The sequence below is a fragment of the Trifolium pratense genome, linkage group LG7 (assembly GCF_020283565.1).
Source record: "Trifolium pratense cultivar HEN17-A07 linkage group LG7, ARS_RC_1.1, whole genome shotgun sequence".
NCBI lineage: Eukaryota > Viridiplantae > Streptophyta > Magnoliopsida > Fabales > Fabaceae > Trifolium > Trifolium pratense.
In genome coordinates, this window is record NC_060065.1 from 54,325,531 (window position 1) to 54,346,650 (window position 21,120).

Below are 21,120 nucleotides of genomic sequence, written 5' to 3' on the forward strand. Positions count from 1 at the left end.
ATGGTTCAATCTCATCTAATTACATTAATTTTCACTTAGAAATTTTAACTTCATAATACAACAAAGTAATATAATTTAAGTTTTAGCATCAATAAATTCCAAATTTTATATCTCTAAAAAATACGCGGGAGGCTCGGCAGGGCTATACGATTTTATGTAGTCTTTATTAAACACACGAGAGGCTGTACGATTTTGACTTTTGAATCTTATTTTGAGTTTTTTTTTATCGGGTGGTTTTTTATTTTCTAACTCAAGGTGATATCTCATCTAATTACATTAATTTTCACTTAGAAATTTTAACTTCATAATACAACAGAGTAATATAATTTAAGTTTTAGCATCAATAAATTCTAAATTTTCTATCTCTAAAAAATACACGGGGGGCTCGGCAGGGCTATACGATTTTATGTAGCCTTTATTATACACGCGAGGCTGTACGATTTTGACTTTTGAATCTTATTTTGGGGTTTTTTTTATCAGGTGGTTTTTTATTTTCACTTAGAAATTCTAACTTCATAATACAACATTGTAATATAATTACGGTTAAACTACACAAGATTGATGATTTGTTAGTGTCATTTTCTTATGTCATTATTTAATCATATAAACTATATGTGCCCGTGCGTTGCACGGGTCCGATTACTAGTGTATTACATTCAATCACTTCCGATTTTATAAATTATTACCAGTATCAATATCGTGCATGGTGTCTTATGTGTTAGTGTTTCATAGCTTGAGAATGTTCCCACAAGCTTTATAGTGTATCTATAGGTAACTATTTTTCTTTTGGCTTCTAAGGTATCCCCGTGTAGAAATAGTCTATGTCAAGAAATATCAGGAGGTTATTTATGACAAATAACCACTTCTAATTCTACTTATGCAAAATGGCTTCTTAGTTCTGTATGAAAATTTTAATAGGGCTATAATTGTAAAGGATTAACCTGTAGTTATAATATTTGTTTAGCAACAAATTTGTAGGCTGACTACAGAATCAAAATACAGTTTTGCATGTCAAAAACAAAACAAAGACATGAAACTGTGGCAAAGTCAAGCAGAGACAATTCTGGTGTAAATTATGGTGAATGGTTTTGCAAAACATCTTGTAGTGGTTTTTTTTCTTCTCTAAAATCATGGATCTTTCATTCAATTTATGCCCCTTATTTACAAGTCTATGCTCTACGGTTAGGCAACTTACGACATGTGCATAAAGCTGTTTTCAGCTTATGTCTATAAGATAGCTTGTATGAAATTTGTTTGACTTTATTTTATCTTTTGTTGTAGAAATAACTTATACATAAGCACTTACATAATAAGCGTTGAATGAAGTTGTAATATGAAGCTCTTGGAGATTTTGAAACATAAGGTGTCATGTATTGATAAACCATTCTAATCCACTTTATATGCTTGTTGGATTCTTCAATTTTATTCTCATCCCACTTGACAAAATATTGTATGTTGTACAAGTTTCCTTTTCTGTGTGGAAAAGGGATTTCAGTTTCTGAAATTTCATTCATTTTTCCACCAAAAGGCTCCATTATCAGCATTGCTTTTGTATCTTCATTTAGAAGCATTCTCCAACTTCTACACCTGTTTCTGGTATAGGCTCTTGTCAAAATCAGACTTGGCTTTGAATGGACTTTTGTAGCTTGTAGTTCTGTTCAGCAAGAGTTCTATAGGGTCATCTTTGTTGTATCCTGCTAAATACAAAACTGATTAAATCCAACTCATTTTAATGCAATCTTAATTCAGGAAAACTCTCATTCATTGTAGAGATTAACTTATCTTTTTCTCCAAGGAAGAGAGAGTTAAATATGCCTTGAATTGTTTTTGAATTTGCACCAGCATTTTGAGCAACAATTCTAATGAAAAGATCTTCATGCAACTTATGTGCTATGTATTTCCATCTATGAATGAGCTTGGTTGCTCCTTGTTCCAATGTCTTTGAACATTGAACACAGTAACAATATGTGGAACTCTAACCAACCTTATCTTCCATGGAAGAATGACTCCAAAACTAGTGGCACTACCTCCTCTAATAGCCCAAAAAACTTCTTCTCCCATTGATTTTTTATCAAGAATTTTCCCATTTACATCTATTATGTAAGCATCAACAACTTGGTCTGCTGCGAAACCATGTTTCCTAACCATGGCACCAAATCTACCTCCACTGAAATGACCACCTACGCCAACGCTTGGACATACTCCTGTTTGGAAAAAACAACTTAATTAAGCATATATTATATAAGTGTTTATGTGTAACCTATTTTTATAACAATTTTTTTTAAAAAAAAAAAAAAAAAGTCAAAACTATTTTTATCGAAGTTATAAGCTATTTTCATTAGTTCTCTCAAACAGTTGCATAAATGTTTGTGCTTGCAAATAATTTCAAATAAGTCAAACTAATTACCTGCAGGGAATCCATGAACTTTACTTGCTTTGGAAATTTTGTAGTAAAGTTCTCCTAATGTTGCACCAGCCTGAATCCAAGCTGTTTTATCAGCAACATTAATTTCGATCGAACGGTGGTTGATGAGATCGATCATGATAAAGGGTGTCTTACAAAGGTAAGATTTGTAAGATAGCCCTTCATAATCATGTCCACCACTTCTAACTCTAATCTGCAGACCAATCTCTTTGCTGATTCATGGGAAGGTGTAACAATGAGAAGAGGCTTGTTTACTTGAATCTCTGTCCTGTCCACATTAATTTCTTAATGCATGTGAACATGTTCAGTTCATGAGAGGAGTTTAAAACTTACAAAATTGAGTTTTTTTCACTTATATCTTACGAATCAGGATTTGTTATAGTGCAAAAACACACCGTCTCATGCTATTTTGCATCTCAGCCGTTAATTATCATATCAGACGGGTCAAATTAACTCATTCACAAAATTATTAGAAATGATCTCAGCCACATAATTCTGATCGGACAACCTTATCTGTTACATCGTCCTATTGTAACAGCAGGAAATCCATTTTCATATCTTACTCAATACTCACATTTTTATTTAATACGCAACTTCTTACTCGCACTGCAACAATTTTCTTCTAGTACAAGTATTTATTCATCTGGTATTTTCTCCCTCAAGCGATTTTTTTTTTTTTTGCATCTACATACATTTGCACTAATGTTGGCTCATATACATAAACAATTGAATACCCAGTAACAAAGTTCAAAGGTTCACACTTAAATAGAACGTGAACTAGTAAAAAATATCCATTCACCCAAAAAAGGTCCTCAAATTTCTAAGTGATGGAATGAATGGAAGGGGAAAATTACAACAATATTCATGTATTAAGCAAGATTGAAGGAGGCTTAGATGGATGGAGTGTTGCTGGTTTTGGTGGACTAGAAGAAGCTGTGTCACATTATCTCCTGTCCATTTGGCGATAAGTTGTGTCACGTATTTGTTGTCCATTTCTTCCACATGCAATTTTTCCGGTCTAAGGTGTGAAACCAATATGTAAGATTTGGGGCGAAGTGAGATGGCTCCAAGCAAGGATGTGGAGATGTGTTTCATCGGAAGCTGAGACTTGCACGTTTATCTGGTGGCATTGGTGGGAGAAGAGGAAGGGCCGTAAAAGCTCGTGTCTGCTGTTGAAACTTGAAAACCATATGGAATGGGGCAACACTTGATTGTGAAAACAAGCTCACAATAAAGATCGCTAGAGAGCTTGAAGACCCACAGGATGGACACATGAACCTCCACTTTGGGAGGAGATAGGGACCAGCCACCTAATGGTATGTAACCCTACTTGGAAGATCTGTCTTTGCCTCGGTTTAGATGCGTTTGAGTGGTGGAATTACATTATAACTTCATGGTTGTTGTGTGACTTTGGCAAGGCAATGAGGGGGTGGTTGCTCAGGTCAGATGGAATAGGGTGACATACAACGTAGCAAGCAGCGGGCTTAAGCTTGTGCAATTTTATTCGACAAACCTCTTAAAATTAAATTAGGCAGTAACTCTTGGTTGAGGTTTTGGAAAAACTCACTTTGAATTCTCTGTAGTTTCTTTCTATGAACTTTGGCCCCTTTGAACAGCTAGTTGCCAAAAAGAAAAGAAATGACAATAACCAATATATAGCCATGATTAATGCTATTATGTACAAACTAATATTTTTTCAAATATTGATAACCATCAAGTGAGAAATATACAACTACAAGGGATCGCAAATTCGCAATACAAGTTTCTCATGCACCAAGAATGATAAACATACATGAGGGAATCATATTTTTAAACCCGTCATGCCAATAGCTTCCAAATGAATTAAAAACAAAATTCAGAAATCAGATTGAGAAGATAGCATCAAGCATTAAATTATTCCACAAACGGATTCGTTAACTATGGAGCAATGACACCTCTAATTGAAGGCATGTTTGATGTTCGACATGTGACAGTATCTGACACCAACACGACACCGACACATGTAATTTCATTCAATTATGTTGTTTTCTCAAATTATTATTAGTGTTGGTGTATCAGTGTCGTGTCTGTGTCAATGTTTCATAGTTCATCAACCTACCCTATACAGAATAAGTCTTTAAAGGAAAAAAAAAAATTCTAAAAATCATCCTTTGCTTGCCGGATGATCCCCAGGGCTTCTGCATCATCTGCTGTGACTGGAATGTTTAACGATTTCCGGATTTGGGCACTGGATGTACGAAGAAATGGATTGCAAGCCTTTTCTAACTTCAGTGTGGTTGGAATCTGCCCAAACAATACTTATTCTTTAGGTAAAAGCAAAACAAAAAGGATTGAAACAGGCTAACAAATACATATTATAGTGACACATGACTGGTCATAAATATTAACAAGGAAACACAATTCCAAAACTTACCGTGGGCAAGCCTTTACTTCGAAGGTTTGTCACATGGGCAGCATAGGATTGAAGTGCCTTGTTTTCAGGTTCTACCGCCAATGCAAACTTTGTATTATTCTGCAAAATTCCAAAGCACTAGAGTCAATGTCACAACACTCGGGTAGAAGAACACCGAGGATAAAATAGAAAATAACTCACCAATGTGTACTCGTGTCCACAGTATATACTTGTATCGTCTGGTAAAGACGTGATCTTTCTAAGAGAAGATTGCATCTGTAAAATGGAGGAAATTCTCAATAAATTGAAGATGCAACATGTTTTACGCTTTGCATCAGCAACAGCATTTTTACTCACGAACATCCAATATTCAAATATAGATAAAAGCATTTTTTGACCAAAAAATATAAATTGTAAACATCCTCTAGAAGACACATTCAAAGAGCGAAAGTAATAACCGAATGAACTCGGTCAGCAACATGAAATTCAATTGAACTTTTCATAAACGTGCTCATCAAAGGGGGAAAAAAAGAAACCCTTTACAAACACTAAGATTGCAGACTTGGGGGCAATTGTCTATTATAATATTCTACCGCATTGCACTCAAACTCTCTCATTCAATCCACTCTCATTATTATGGAGACCAAACATGCCCTAAAAGTTATGAGTTGCTTATTAGAGATATTTGTCACCACAAAATCCCCATTTGGTGCTATTTAAATAACAAGTCCCTTGTGCCGGTATTTCAAAGTTTCAAGGACTTTTGGCAAAGGAGCATATAAAATAAGAGGCATTGCAGTATGCGATGGATTATCTCTGTATAGAGAAAAAAGGACAAGTTAATGCAGAAAAAAACCTGTTCAGGGCTTCCTTCAAAGAGTTTGCCGCATGATAAGCTGAACAAAGTGTCCCCTGTAAAGATTGTTCCAGATCCCGGAAAGTAGAAGCTTATGTGACCTGCTTACAGTATAAATAATAATAAAATTAGAAAAAAGAGCCAGATAAAAACAAGGGTTTGATAATAATGCAAACAGGGCATGTTTGTGACCTCGAGTGTGACCAGGTGTGTCGATTACATGCACCTCATGGCCAGCAAACATCCACTTATCACCATCCTTCAAATGGATATCAATGCCTGGAATCCTTTCCTTGTCAGTTCCTGAACCAATCACCTGTAATTGAAACATGGGAAGGGTTTAACATATACATAGAGTAGTAAATAAAAGCATAAAACTACATCATCGTCATCGTCATTATTATTATTGTTGTTATTATCATCCGATGATGATGATGCTCTCTGAAAATACATATAGAATATCAAATTATCAATAAAAGAAAAGAAACACTTAGTAGAAAATACAAATATCATACCATTGCCCCATATCTTGCTTTTAGTTCTACATTTCCACCAGTGTGATCATGGTGATGGTGAGTGTTGAGTATGTAATTCAAGTTCCGATTTTTCTTGCTCAATGCATCTATGACAGGCGAAGCTTCAGAAGGATCAACAACTCCAACTGTGCCCGTATCAACATCGTGTAAAATGTATGCATAATTGTCACTCAGACAAGGTACCTATGAAATTTGCACAGATTAGGCTTTCACCATACTTCTTCAGAAACCTTGGAAAACTTAATGTTAACCAAATTGCACCATAAAGAATTTATAAAAAGAAGTAAGAGACCTGCTCTCACCAATTCAATCTGCAAAGAGGAAGACATATTCGCAACACTGCAAAACCGAGCCACTTTGAGTGAACGACTAGCTCCTCCACGCAGTGTTTTATATGGAGTAGAAAAAAGTCGCATAAATCCATACAAAACTCCTTTTCTAAAGCAAAGTTGCCTCACATTAGGCCACACACTAAACCCAGCTCTTACCTAAGTAACAAAGAATAATCATCATTAATCAATTCAACATTCATCATCAAATTACAAATAGTAAAATCTTGTCCCAATGAGCATAGCTTGGTAAGGACGTCGCATTATATATGCAGGGACCGGGGTTCAGACCCGGAATTCCTCACTTATTCACCTCAAATGGTGAATTACTATACTTGACCAAAAAAAACAAAAATCTTCAGTCAAAAACAACACTTCCCTATAGATTATAATCACAAACAAACAATAAAAAAAAAATATAAAAATGCAAAAGAGCAACCAAAGTAAACCTAAAAAACAAAAAACCAGAATTAAGCAATTTCAAATGATAGACAAGACAAGACAATAATCAAATAATGATCAATCACATATAATTAAGCAATTCCAAATGATATACTAAATCAAATAATGATCAATCAAATATAATTATCATATAATAACAATAATTCTCAATTCAAAAAACATGAAGAACAATAATTCAATAAAAAAAATTACATTTTTCAATGATTTAGCTGCTGATGTAAAAAAAAAAAAAAATCCCAAAAACAAAATACCTTCATAATTACTCTTCAAGATGCAACCAAAAAAAAAGTGGGATTTATTAATTTTGTATATAAATTAAAGAAGAAGCATCCAAATTGCGTTGTTGTTCCATGAGAAACTGAAATAAAAATCGAAAATTTGATAATTGTGAAAAGGAAATAAAAATCGAAAAAAGGGGAAAAAAGACGAACCCTAGAGGAATAAAAAGTGGGCATTGCAATTGTTGAAGCCTTTGAAAGCATCTGAATTGAATGGAAAGAGAAATTAACGGAATGGGTTGCCACTAATTTTACTGTTTGGTTGAAAATGAAATTGCTTTCTTTGTTTGTTTTTTCTCTTTCCTACCACCGTGTCTTCCACCACCACCCCTTCTTCTTCATCAATACTCCTTTTTTAATTTCTCTCTCTTCTTATTATATACTTTTATTTTTACTTATTTTCTTACTTTATGTGAGGTTGTAATCAAGCACTCAAATTTCTATTTTCTCTTTTTCTCTATACAAAAAAAAAAAAAAAAAAATCCACAAATTATAGCTCTACGGACAGAAATATCGAAATTGTCATGTCGGACGTCATTATCGGGGTTCAAATTCCGGTTCTTCCGCTTTGTGTGTGTATGTTTTTCTAACGACTTGTCATTTCATCTAAAAAAAGAGAATTCACGTGTCCACAAATCCTAATTCTACCGAAAAATGTCGAAATTGCTGGATTAAATATCTTTGAATGTGTGAGATTTTAGTGGATTTGTTGTTTCATCTATCTACAAAAAAAAATAGAGAATATGTCATAGTCGTTCTTCGAGTGTAAATGTCAATATTATTAAGTTAAGTTGTTTTATTAGAGTTTGAATTTGAGATTTCATAACGTGCGTGAATTTCGATGGTATTTACCACCTCATTTACGAACAAAAATAACATAGAGGATATGTATAAAAAGAGAAATATGCTCGTCTTATAAGTACTCAATTGGTAGAGCATGAATTATTTTTTTTTAAACGACTAAATTTTATTAATAACGGAACTAAGCACGAGATGAGCACAGTCCGCAGAATCAAGTCATACAAAAATTCTTCACAAAGGAAGATTTTCAACAACACCAAAGCCTGCCTTAAAACCCTTATAACCATATGGGGAGAACAACTAAAAGATAAAACCTAGAAGAAGAAAAAAAAAAAATAGCGCAGGATGCTTCGGCCTCATATGCAAGCGAAAATAGCTTTTTTAGATTCATTGAAAAATGAATATATTTAGTAAATACATCACATTTTCAATCAATCTAATAAAGCTAATTTTGCTTACATATGAGGCCGGGAGGGAGTACATGTATTTGGATTTAAGTTTCAGTTATTGTTAGGCTGAATATTTACGCATGAGATTGAATTTGGTATTTCATAGTTATGTGCGTAAATTTCTACTTTCTCTTCCAACAAAAAAAGAGATACGACTTGAACTTGATTTTGATCATTAAACAAGGGCTTGAGTTCAAATTTTGTGGAAAATGGGTTGATTCTTAGTAGAGATTAATCATTGATAAAATATATTGGTCATGTTATTTGTACACATGAGTGACAGACACCTTATTATACTCCAATACTGTTTTGTACAAGTTTAGTTTTGCTAAACCATTATAATTAGGATCTTTGATACTTGAAGTATATCTACAATCTAAGTTTAGGGCCGCTTTGGAAGTAATTTTTGAGTTGGCACGTTAAATATAATATTTTTATTTTTTTTTAAAAGCAAATTTATTATTAATAATAAATAGGTCTCTGCACAAGACGAACAGAATCCTCCAAAAGAGAGACTACAAAACAAAGGTATCATACTATACTAATTTATTATTATATAAGCAAACACCAATAAAAATACCAAAATTGAATTATCTCTTAAATGGACAACTATACTAATTTTTTGAATCATACTAATATTTACTTAACAAATTTAAGAATACACTCTTGAAAAAAAAAAATTTACATTTTTAAGAAGTTGAATATACAAATTTCATACTTTTACTACATTTGATTTTCTTAATTAGTGTCTGAAAAAATATTATTTAATATTTTTCTTAAAAAAGTCATTGTCAAAAAAATAATAAAACAAGAAATTATACACAAAAAAATTATTGGAATGCATGAATGGGCGCAAATTTAGTTAGGTACAGAATAATTTGAATGTACATTTAATATTAATTGAGGTCATCTCATCGTTTTGAGTTGGCCAAGTTGGTGGTGTGTGGCAGTGGGGTGTGAAAGGGTCCAAATGTATGGGTGACAGTGTTTGATGAATGATTGGAACTAGCTAGCTACTTTGCCATAATCTATCTGACTGACACACGTGTTGCACCACAGATCGCTGTTTTTTCTTTTTCTCTATTATTTTCTTCCACTATGCAAAAAGGGGAAACCTCAAAAAGGTTATCTATTTCTAAAGTGTTTTTGTTTTGGACCAACCCAAATGTTATCCAATACAGGTTTCGATTTTAGCTCAAATTCATTTATTTATATAAACTTCTTGTATAAGTCAAGAGTAACGAGTATAATAGCTCTTGGACACTCCGTGTAGCTAATACGTTCCACACAGATTTAAGATTGTTAGATTCATCTCAACGATTCTTTTCGTTTTAAATGTTAATTGTTGTCGACTGTCACAAACGATTATAATCGTCTCCTTCTATACAAAGTCAAATTTTGACGTAAAGATACGCAATTCAATCACTTTTCACTCCTCGTTAATCACATATTGACTTGAGCGTTTGAGTGTTAATGTGTTTTGCATGTACCTTTCCCATCGTGATCTAGTGCAGTAGAAACGTACCTCCACCGTAAACGTTACGAGCCTCACCGTCAGAGACACCTGGTTCTCCTAAGAGTAGAACTATTCATTCTTGAAATTTCTTATCGACTCAACTAATTGCCACAAATAAAGACCAATAAGACTTACAATACAACCTTAGATATTTACAAGTAATATTATCAATAATTTTCTCTGGGTGAAAGAATCTCTAATAAAAGAATGCTCAAAAGCATTTCCAGTAGCTTGGAATCAGGAAGCTGATCTTAAACTTCAGAAATGAAGACTCCTGGATGATGCAATTGATGCCCTGTCACATTGTCGTGCAAATATGAGTAAAAGAAGCATGCATAACAGTTAACTTCAACCGATAGAATCATAAAGGTTCCTGAAAATACTAAAGTACGAACCATGCTTGCCCCGACATTGGACAGCTTCATGGCGAGCGAACAGCTCTCTTTGTATCATCAAGACACTTTGGTAGTGCTCGTTGAACCTAATATAATCAAAGTAGTAGTATGAAGCATAACAAATAGGCACTCGGATATTTCCAGAAATGACAATACAAAAAAAGGTTAATAATATGAAAAGTTGATTCACAGCATTGAGCAATTAGCACATATTGAAAAGTGAATCAAGTATGAGAAAGAGTGCAACTAAAAGCTTGACAAACATGTGTTCTCAATGGGTATATACGCGCATGGGGAAGCACAGACAATGCAACAAGACATTGAATAGCCGTCTCCCGAACAAGCTGCACAAGACATTGAGACTTGAGAGACAAGTTTTTGTACTATTTAAGTTACAGCCAAAAATAATCAGGAGTTCAGACATATCTCACATCACAGGCCCTAATGTAGCTCAAAAGTGCAAATATGTCTAGATTATTCAAACTGGCAAAATGTTTGAGAGGCAATGAAGTTCCTATATAAAACAACTAAAGTCAGCATGTTTTAGCAGTAAATAAATCATACAAAGAAATTATGATGATACCGTCTTATGAGGGTAGTCCACGAGCTTAATTAGACAATTGATAATAATATGTGCATTCTCAAGGACAGCTTCTTGTCCTGCATGCATGAACATAGTTTATGTAAGACAGCATTTACAGGTCATTCTGTCTTCTTGTCAAAGATCACATGATTAGTATGGCATGTTTTAGCATGCTAATACTTTGTGGAAACATGAGTAGAAGCTGCATAAAGTATCAAGTGTATCAGCAAGGAACACACTAGTATTTGCAAATAATAAAAATTGCACCAGAATCTAGCAGCAGATGCAATGGAAAGTGATTGTTAAAACTAGCAACAGACCATACAAGATATCTTTATCTTGGATATCTTCTGTCAACATAGACAAGCAATCCAGAAGAATTGGTATGAGCTGCAAAATTTACAAGGGAACAAAAAAACTAATAGTCCAACAAATGTAATATAAGTAATTGCTGATAGTTTAAAATTTCTCAAACTAACCTTTTTAGCTTCATTCAGTAAAACAATCAGTGGAGTGTCAGACATGACATGTCCAAAAGCTCGTAACAGTAACGATCTGAAATTGTACGTAGAAATGGCAATTTAGATATTTGTGAGGCAAAGGGAGACAAATATATAGCACAACTCCAAGTCAAAATATTTGTTATTCGTTGGCAATTTAGTAATACTGCGTTGTTTTTGTATACAGGGACTTAAGAAGACACTGAACAATGAAAACAGACTAGTTACAGTAAAAAAATGTATCGATCAAAGTTATATATATAGAAAAAGCCACTGGGAGGGAAATTAGTTTTTGTTTGTGTAAAGAGTAGTGTATTCTGCCATTGGAGTGCACAAGCTATGCAACACAGGAAGAAGATGAAGCAGAGTTAGGCGCAATGTGAGCCTAACTGTGCAGAGAAGCAATAGGTGTGCGCGGAGCTCAATGTAAAGAGAAAAAAATTTATTGCTCAACTCATATGTTACAATGGCTATGGATATGTTTATATACAAGTCTATTAAGCTACTAACCAACTCTAACAACTTGTAACTACCTCTAACAACTTGAGAAACTAACTAACTAACACAATTTGACAGTTGGCGTGTTGCACAAGCAACTGTCCTAATCCTTCAATTCTTCACTATCAACAGTTTGAGAAAGCACAGTATATCTACCTGGACAATGATGAATCAGATCTTGAGATCAACTGCTGAAAGATGGGCATCATGGAAGAGAAAAACCTCTGCTTATATAGAGGCCGTATTGTGGCATGAAATGTTTTGTTCAAACAAACTTCAGCATCACTCATAAGAACATGAAAAGCTTCCGCAGCACATTTCCTTGACAAAGGATCCCATTTCTGCTCTTCATTATTTTCATGTGAACCTTCAATCAAAGGCAAGGACCTCTTTCTGTCTGATTATTAAGCACTCAGTAAATAACATAGTGATGTCTTTAATCTTTTCATGACCGTGCATCAGCAAACCTTTTCCAATCCATGTGAGTCCACAAATGGCATTGGTTTGAAGCAATCTATCATTTGTGATGCTGAGGCATAAATCAGTAAGAACCATTTCATTTCCATTACTTGATCCACAAACTCTTCTGCAGCTCCATTTTCATGGATCCTGATCCTGCCCAGATTCAATTCAAAATATAAGATACATAAAAAATTGTCAGGTGTGAACAGCATTTTATTGTGAACAGTTGATAAACAGAAAGCACCATAAGTGTATCCATTATTTTGAATACAAAATATCAAGCTTATCATATCATGGAAGTTAGCTTAAGTATATCCATTATTTTGAATAACAAAGTGAAAATAATATATAAGCCTTGAAGATCAGAATACTATGGAAGTTAGCTTCCAAGAATAGCACTCCAAAAGCTGAACAGCAATTTCAGAAGACATCAAATTTCTACGGACCTAGATGAACATATACCAGAAAGTTAAAATAATATTCAAATAAGTAAAAACCCTACTATAATAAAGATAAAAAGAAGGTAGCAACAAAATAAGTTAAAGAACTTTCTAAAAGTGAGATAACATATTCCATGATGCCTTGAACACGACAGATAGGGTAATGAAATTATTAAATATATGCATACATAGACCTCGGAGAGATTGGCAAATATAGTTCCTTCCAGCCCTTGAAGAATGGTTAGCATATTTTTCATGCCTATATCAGATAATGCTTCTACTTTGAGTGAAAATGGCAGAGCAATATCATGGAGAGACAGCAGTTCCATAGTTTTGTCTACAACAAAACTCCTGTAGCTCATAGCTTTCTCAGACTCGCTGATGTTTTGATCGAACAAACGAGCCAATATGAAATAATGCTTTCAATGTGGCATTCCATAGTAGTGTTTTTGTTGAAATCCTCTATTATAATTGACATGAATTTCTTCAAAATATTCTCCTTTTTCTATTTACTCTCTATCAGACAGATTTTCCCCAAAAGTGCTTTTCTTCTTTTCTTGCACAGAAGTCGTGTCGTACATCTCATAAGAGGCAATGATGTTGATTATAAAGTTGACATCCTCATCATCGTCTGGAAAACACTTCACGGGAAAACAATGACACGATAATAATATAATGAATTAAGCTTAATATAATTTCATCAAAATTATTAACACCTAAAAGTCATTTGCGACTTAATTTATACTCCCATTCCAGATTATGTCCGAACATAATAGCTTGACGTGCAGTTCAGGCCTCATAAATTATGGGTAGGGTGGAATGGAAGTACGATACAATTTTAGGGAAACAATCATTTTGGTATCTGAATCTGTAACTTGCTGTCAAATTGATCCCTAACTCAAACAAAAATACAAAATAACTCATTACACTGCAATCCGTAAATCACTTTAGTCCCTGATGTTAAAAACTGGCGTTAACTTTTCAAAAAGTTGACGTGACACTTTTTTGGAATAACTAACTCGCTGATTTGGTATATTTGTGGAACAAATGAATTGATGATCTGGTGAGGGACTAAAATGACAATTGTGCTTTTAAATCCCTAAATCTAAAATTCTTCTTAGACGTGGCAATTGGTTTTTGTTTGATGTATCTGGTGGTGTATGTTGGTGTTGTTTATGTCTCATCTAGCAAAAGAAAAGATGTTTGTGATGAAGATGCCGAAACCGCAAGTGAAAGTGATTATGGTGATTCTAGGCATGGTATTTATTTGAGTATTATGTGATGGAATCAGAGAAGAAGATTAAGAACAATAGAGAAAACAGATTTGAAATTTAGGAATTTAAAAGCACAAATATCATTTTAGTTCCTGGGCAGAACATTAATCCATTTGTCCCACAAATAAGCAAGTCAGCTGTCCCAAAAAAGTTTCAGGCCAATTTTGTTTTAGTGGGTGGATTTAACATTGTCAATGACACTTTTTGGGACAGATGACTTGCTTATTTGTGACCTTAGCTCAGTTAGCAGAAACATCACATTATATATGCAATGACCGAGATTCGAACTTCGTACATCTCACTTATTCACCTTTAAAAGTAGAATTTCTAGCCATTATGCTACTTGACAAAAAAATTAAAAAAACAATACACAATTAATTTCCCAAATTTGTGAAATATCAATTTAGTTTTTATTTTATTTTAATATATTTTATACAATTTTTTTCCACTATTTCTTTCAAAGAATCGTCTTTGATGTCTTGTCAACGTGTAGCCACTGGCCGGTGAGCATCTCAGTCTCACATTGAAGATCCTTAACTTTGTTCGCAAGTCAGTTATTATGGGCTAAATTTTGTCCGAACATAATAGCTCACGTGAAGTTCAGGCTTCAGAAATCATGCATGGTAAATTGGAAGTACAATAAAACTTCGGAGTTTACAACAACAACACTCACAGAACACACTGCACAAACAACACAATTATACAAAAACAACAACATTCAAGAAGTAGAAAAGATCATGTCTAGTGCTGATATCTTTCCCCGTTTCAATTTGTATAGTTTCATCTGAAAAATATCTAGAAAAATGAAAGAAATAACAATGTCCTCACAGATCATATTTGTTATCTCCCCTAACAAATAATTAGCACTCCATCTATCTATACCTCAAACCCCATGTAGGATTTATGTACAAACAGAAGATAGAGACAGAAAGAAGAAAAATGAATTTATCTTCTTGGACAACTTTTACTGACCAAGGTTAATGTTAATCCCACTCATCCCTACAATTATGCATTGTTAAGCTAAGTTATGTACTCACTCATTCACCTTTTGGCTTTAATCTGTGTTGTTTGGATCTGAGGCAATGCTTGTGATTGTGATCCGCCGCTAAGTGCAGCAGCAGCAGATTCAACATGTGTAAGAAGATATTCATATATCTTCTTCCTTAACCGGTCAATTGTCTCTGCCGATATCTGGAACGATTCTTCCTCGTCCTTGGTCAACCCTATCTCATCTAACCAATCGTTTACGCTCTTTAGCTGAGTGAGCATACCTGCTATTTGGCCGTTATCTGACAAGGTAGTGTCACCATCATTGTCCAAGAATCTTTCAACAAATCCCAAAAACCAGTCTCGGGACTGTAATTGCAACATTTCAGCCAAATCAACCACCTCGTCAAGACCATTTCCTTTGATCCATTCTGGGGGTGGTTGGACCGGTTGCTTTTGCACATTTGATGAACCGTCAGTCGATTTGCGAGGAATGATGCCTTGAGAGACAAGCTTGGAATTAACTATGGGACGAGGTTTTGCACGAGCTTTTGACGATGAATCTTCGCTTGAATTGTGTAGGACTAACGCTGGTTGATTTCCAATGGCAGTCTTCTGATTTTGAGAATTATTACTTGAAGCTGGAAGCTTAGATGGTTGAGATTCTTTTGTAAAAACAGCGAAAGATGACAGGTTGGTGGCTAGGGCTGCATGGACCCAAGAAGCCGCATGTTTTTGTCTATCTGATTTTAGTTTTAGTGCTTCTTCCACTTTGCTCTTTTCATGATCCGGAGACGAAACATCTGAAATGGGTTTAAATAAGGATTCGGCAATTGTTCGGGTACTATTCAGACTAGCATGAAGAGTTAAAAACTGCTCTACTGCTGGCTGTGGGTTATGTTCCTTCGCAGAATTAGTCAGCTCCGAATACATACTGTCATAAACATTGCAAAAAAGTGTCAGCAACAACTTAGCATGTAGCATTGAATTGCATATTCCAACATGATATTGCATGTTTTATGTTCGGTCATAATGTCAAAATTGAATGTGAAACAAGAAAAGTAACTTCTGTATTAGGTTGAAAACTTTACACAAAGCTTTATATTAAACATACTATCAGAGTCAAACATCCAAATACCATTTTAACCAACTCAATTCTAGTTCATCCTAAAATTATGTTTGACAAACACGCAACCAAACACACATAATCTATTCAAATAGGCAGGGCCGTGTATAGAAATTTTGAGGCCTAAGGCGGAAATTTTAAATAAATTAGATATTATATAAATAACTAATTTTTTATATTAATTTTTTAGGATTTTCACAAAATTTTCCTCTATGGCTATTTTAAAGGCCATTTTTTTGGTGGACTAAAGCTAATGCAAACCCATTTTTCCTATAATTTTATTAAATAAGTGATAAGGTCTCTTGAATGATTTATAGCAATATGCCAATATCTATATCCATATATTTTGACTGTAGAATCTTACTAACAGGAAATTGACAGCAAAAAAACATCATACCAAATATTCATTCCTAATAAAAATTCAAAATTTTCAAGCTAATAAATTGTTAAACACACATGATATCACTTTTTATATTTGCCAAATCCTTCCTAATTACTATGTAGATTGTGCACCAATTAATTACTAATTAGTTAACTTTTAATTTTTCTATACTATATGCTAATATATGTGTACTAAAAATTTTATTTTTTCGGAGGCCTAAAGCGGTGGTCTTAACGGCCTTGCATAATCCACGGCCCTGCAAATAGGTTAACAGTGTTTATAGTTAAACCTGAAATTTTTATTTATACTCAGGGTCATACCATGGATTAAATTACATGAGCATGTTAAGAGGTACATAAGGAATGATAAAACAAAATATAACTATTAAAATTGATACGTGACTAGTAGTAGATTAATGAAAATGCAAGTCAAAATAGGACAAAATGATGAAGAAAATCTGTACATAACATCGCTAACAATAAAGTTTAGGATTTATGCCACCAATCCAGATGCTTCAGTTTCAAAATTCTTGTCTGTATCATTTGATGATTAGATAGAATATCACAGAAGTGATAGAAAACATAATAGATAGTAAAGTATCAAGAATAAGTTTTTGGCATGATAGAGATTTGCATCTTATGTGAACCGAGTAAAAAATGGTATTTTCCATAGTATTTAGAGGTGCTTTATTTCAACGAAGAATTTACTTAGGATAACCAAATCAGCAACATATCTAGGTTTCAAATCATATATGCAACGTGGACAATCTTGATCATGCAACACTAAAAATTAAGACCTGATCCAAACATTTCTGCAGTCCAGAAGAATAATTCGTACTTAATTTCCTAAGGGTATCTTGAATATATCATTCATACCTCAGACATTGTAACAAACTCTCAGCTGCAGCGGCTTCTTGCATAGCCTCAATTGCAGCTAGTTGTGCAGAATCTCTGTGCTTCATTACTTCCTGTCACAAATATAAACACAAAATAAGAATGAAATGAAACAGCTGTAGAATTTATCATCTCAATTCACCAAGCCATAACATAATCTATCTGAGCTTCTTCAAAAAAAAACATAATCTATCTGAATAACGCATCCATTCGGTGACTTCCAGCGAAGCTAATGTGTGGAGAACAGATACAAAATATCTACCGGCACAAGCGCAATCCAATCGTATGAAACCAACTTCATTATACATGCAGCATACTACATATTACATTATTCTTGTTAGAGTTATTTTAATCAAGGTTTTAAAAAACGGTCCGTTACCGCGAAAACGGCCGCGACAAAACGGTATAGGTAGCTACAGTTGTTTTCATAGGGTGAAAAAAATCACGCCGAAACGCCGATACGGCCGCGACAAAATGCTAATAGATAGAGACTTACATTTGTTTCAATAAAAATCACGAATAAAAATCACATTTTTAGTACAAAGATGAACATAAATTATGAAGTGTTATCTCCTTTTAACTCTTTCCTAGTTCAAAATTTTACATTTATCTCTAATTTAAGTTGTTATACAAATATGATAGTACAAATAATTTGAATAAGATTTGTGCGATATTGTGAATATTTCACACCGAGACGACCGTCATCCGTAACGCAGCAGCCGTAACGGCTGAAATCGCAAAATCCTTGATTTTAATAAAACAAATAACTTAAATGTGAATATTTAAAACCTTGATTTTAATAAAACAAATATGACACTTTTTCAAAAACTCACAAGAAAATAGCAATATATATTTTGCTGCCAAGAATCAAATAACTTAAATGTAAAAGCCAAGGATTTTCGAATCAAAATTACCTTTCCAAGCTTTGAAATAGATGATGGGAGTGAAGCCCATTGAACACTTGCATCGGTCACTTTTCTACTACTTAGAGAAACTTTGACCATGTTTCCAGGTAGCCCGTTGTTAAAAACTTCTGCCGATTTCTTTCCAATGGAAGCCCTTCTATTTGACTTCTCTTGTTCCTCTGTAGTTCCATTAGCAGTAACTTTCTTTATAGACACTTGAGCCTTATGTTCTTCCTTAGAGGGCTTTATTGGTGCTTTAACCTCTCTAGACAGCAACTTTTCGTTTGAAATGCTGCTTCTCCTAGGAGTCTAGCAGATCATAAAATGAAAATAAGAAGGTAATTGTTTGAGAAAGGAATGAAATCGGGTAATTCAAACCTACACCAACGGATGTTCTAAACTTATGAGTTATGTTGTTTCAACACACAAATTTGACATCAAGTTTCGACAACAAATTCGATGGTACACAGTTTAAATATATGGTTAGTTTATGTAAAGTGGACAGTCGATGAATATAACAAGGTGTTAATATTATTAACCATCTACCAAACATAATAAACTAAAATTTTGAACTTCATAAGCCACGACTTTCAGGTATTCAAGTATACATATACTCATTAACCATCCAAACTGTGTTCAAATATACAAGATTTTTAACTATTCAAAATTTCAAATAAATATGATATTCATTATTAACCTCAATCTGTGTTCAAATATACAGTTGAAAATCATGTTATTGACGTTCAAAATCATTGTTAATTGTATTCAGTTGACGGTTAATGAATTGCAACACCTTGCTATACTCTTTATTCATCCACTAAACGTAATTAATCGCATATTTAAACTGCAATACAATCTAAATTATCGTCAAATTTGTGTCAAAATATCATTTCTCAAACTAATAGCACAGTATAAGCATAACATATATAATTTGAAACCGAAAAAGATTATAAAAAACCAACCAGAGGAAGATGCAATTAAACCAAACAATTGACATCAATAGCTGCTAAAAAGCATAAATGGCGAATCAAACTTACTGAGCTATGAATTTCCGGCTTGGAAGCAGCACCCTTGATTTTGGAAGACTCTTTAGTAGTCTTAACCTCCATACTCCCTTCCCAACTCTTTCTTAGAGCCTTAGCCCCGAAATCAAACCCTTGCACCAAATTTCTAATAGGACTTCCCATAACAATTTTTTTCCCAGCCTTTCCCACATCAACCTTCTCTACTCCCTTACCGCTAACCTTTGCCCTCTGCTGCTTAACACCATTAGCAAATTTCTCAAAAGAATTAGGCAATGAATAAACACTACTAGGCGAAGAAGGAATCGACTTTGAATTCGTCGACCTCAATCTTGTAAATGATTGAGGTAACAACGATTCCTTCTTCACATCAATCTTCAACACAGGTTTTGTTCTCTGAGACTCATTTTTACTACCACCAACTCTTCCAAAAATCCCATTTTTCTTCTCTGATGATTCCTCCTTACAACTACCACCACCTAAACTTAACCTCATTCTCTCCTTTTTCTCCTTATCCTTCACAGTACTCACACCAAACACATTCCTAGGATTCTCAGAACAAACAACATTATTCCTGTCTCTACTTTTGTTGTTCTTATTAACATCATCATTATTATTATTATTCTCAAGAAATGAAAGTGAATGTGTAGCAACAATATCTTCAGGTGTACCAACACAAGGATGTCTACCAGGAACAATCTTAACACCACGAATTAAAGGAACAGGTGAAGAAGCTTCAAACCGATCAACAAAAACAAATTGACCCAATTGAATTTTATCACTTAAAATCAAATCATCATGTTCATCAGGTAAAGAAACATAAGTAGCATGAGATGAATCTGAAACTTTAAGATAAAAACCTTGATTTGGGAAAAGTTCACCACCTGCAAGAGCTGGAACAATGCTTACAACTTGTAACAGTGATGATCTGTGTTCACCACCAACCTTAACATCTGTGTTCATATGTTGTAATAGCTTCAAAAGCACCCCAGGAACAAGATTCGCCATTTTTTCTTCTCAAAGTTTTCAATTTGCACATAACTCTTCAAAAAATTCAATTTTTCAATGGCCCAGATGGATTTTCTTGAATTGAATGAGGGCTAAATCATTGGTTAGCTAAAAAGGACAAATTTTTAATTTTTTTTTTCCGTTTGAGAAATTTCAGGTTTTTAGAAGGGGATTCTAATGCTTAGGTAGCAATTTTAATGTAATTTTTTTAAAAATAGAGAAGAAAAAAACAACAAATAAGACATTAATCTTAATAAGGTAGCATATAATAATAAATAATTAGTATTAAAAATTAAAAAATGAATTTTCTAATCATAGCATTATTTTCCTTTTTTTTATTTTATGGTTTTTTTCTGTGGGTGATAGTGACACAGCTAAGGGCATATTGAGAAGGAAAGGAGAAAACCAACAACCTCAAAATGTAAGATAAAATGAACAAATCAATCATAGAACTTTAGACAAATGTCATTTTTTATGCATATTTAAGAATAAAAACAAAGGGTGATCAATAAGCCCCTTGAAGATTAATTGGTATTGGTTTGTAGTACTTTACATCAATAAAATAATTTGAACTAAATAAAAAATAATAGAAATTATTTTT

The 21,120-nt window shown here is 33.7% G+C and overlaps 2 protein-coding genes and 2 pseudogenes across 3 annotated transcripts; all 4 read right to left on the reverse strand.

Moving 5' to 3' along the window:
* Positions 1–793: 793 nt before the first annotated feature.
* LOC123896648 lies at positions 794–2,828 on the reverse strand (annotated as a pseudogene).
* Positions 2,829–4,205: 1,377 nt separating this feature from the next.
* LOC123898701 (probable hydroxyacylglutathione hydrolase 2, chloroplastic) lies at positions 4,206–7,654 on the reverse strand. Of its 2 annotated transcripts, XM_045949715.1 has the most exons (9): positions 7,432–7,590; positions 7,252–7,358; positions 6,512–6,697; positions 6,189–6,392; positions 5,866–5,989; positions 5,674–5,774; positions 5,019–5,093; positions 4,839–4,937; positions 4,206–4,708 (listed from the first exon to the last, which is right to left on the reverse strand). In XM_045949715.1, the coding sequence occupies exons 2-9, from the start codon at positions 7,255–7,257 to the stop codon at positions 4,562–4,564; spliced, it is 942 nt and encodes a 313-aa protein (XP_045805671.1). In that variant the 5' UTR covers positions 7,258–7,358; positions 7,432–7,590; the 3' UTR covers positions 4,206–4,561. The 2 variants fall into 2 exon arrangements, with proteins under 2 accessions (XP_045805671.1, XP_045805670.1); XM_045949714.1 differs by lacking the exon at positions 7,252–7,358 and having other exon boundaries at positions 7,432–7,654.
* Positions 7,655–10,418: 2,764 nt separating this feature from the next.
* LOC123896649 lies at positions 10,419–15,090 on the reverse strand (annotated as a pseudogene).
* LOC123898481 lies at positions 14,914–20,967 on the reverse strand. The gene is made up of 4 exons (XM_045949449.1): positions 19,527–20,967; positions 18,499–18,798; positions 17,567–17,658; positions 14,914–16,117 (listed from the first exon to the last, which is right to left on the reverse strand). The coding sequence occupies exons 1-4, from the start codon at positions 20,517–20,519 to the stop codon at positions 15,238–15,240; spliced, it is 2,265 nt and encodes a 754-aa protein (XP_045805405.1). The 5' UTR covers positions 20,520–20,967; the 3' UTR covers positions 14,914–15,237.
* Between the last annotated feature and the right edge of the window lie 153 nt (positions 20,968–21,120).

Excerpts from the sequence above, each read along its gene's own strand:
- LOC123898701 (XM_045949714.1), bottom strand. The coding sequence starts at position 7,482 with ATGCTTTCAAAGGCTTCAACAATTGCAATGCCCACTTTTTATTCCTCT. Across the intron at positions 5,990-6,188 it reads AAGCAAGATATGGGGCAATG|GTGATTGGTTCAGGAACTGA; the intron begins GTATGATATTTG and ends TTTCAATTACAG. Across the intron at positions 5,775-5,865 it reads CACACCTGGTCACACTCGAG|GTCACATAAGCTTCTACTTT; the intron begins GTCACAAACATG and ends TACTGTAAGCAG.
- LOC123898481 (XM_045949449.1), bottom strand. The coding sequence starts at position 20,519 with ATGGCGAATCTTGTTCCTGGGGTGCTTTTGAAGCTATTACAACATATG. Across the intron at positions 18,799-19,526 it reads AGCCGGAAATTCATAGCTCA|ACTCCTAGGAGAAGCAGCAT; the intron begins GTAAGTTTGATT and ends ATGATCTGCTAG. Across the intron at positions 16,118-17,566 it reads AGTTTGTTACAATGTCTGAG|TATGTATTCGGAGCTGACTA; the intron begins GTATGAATGATA and ends TGTTTATGACAG.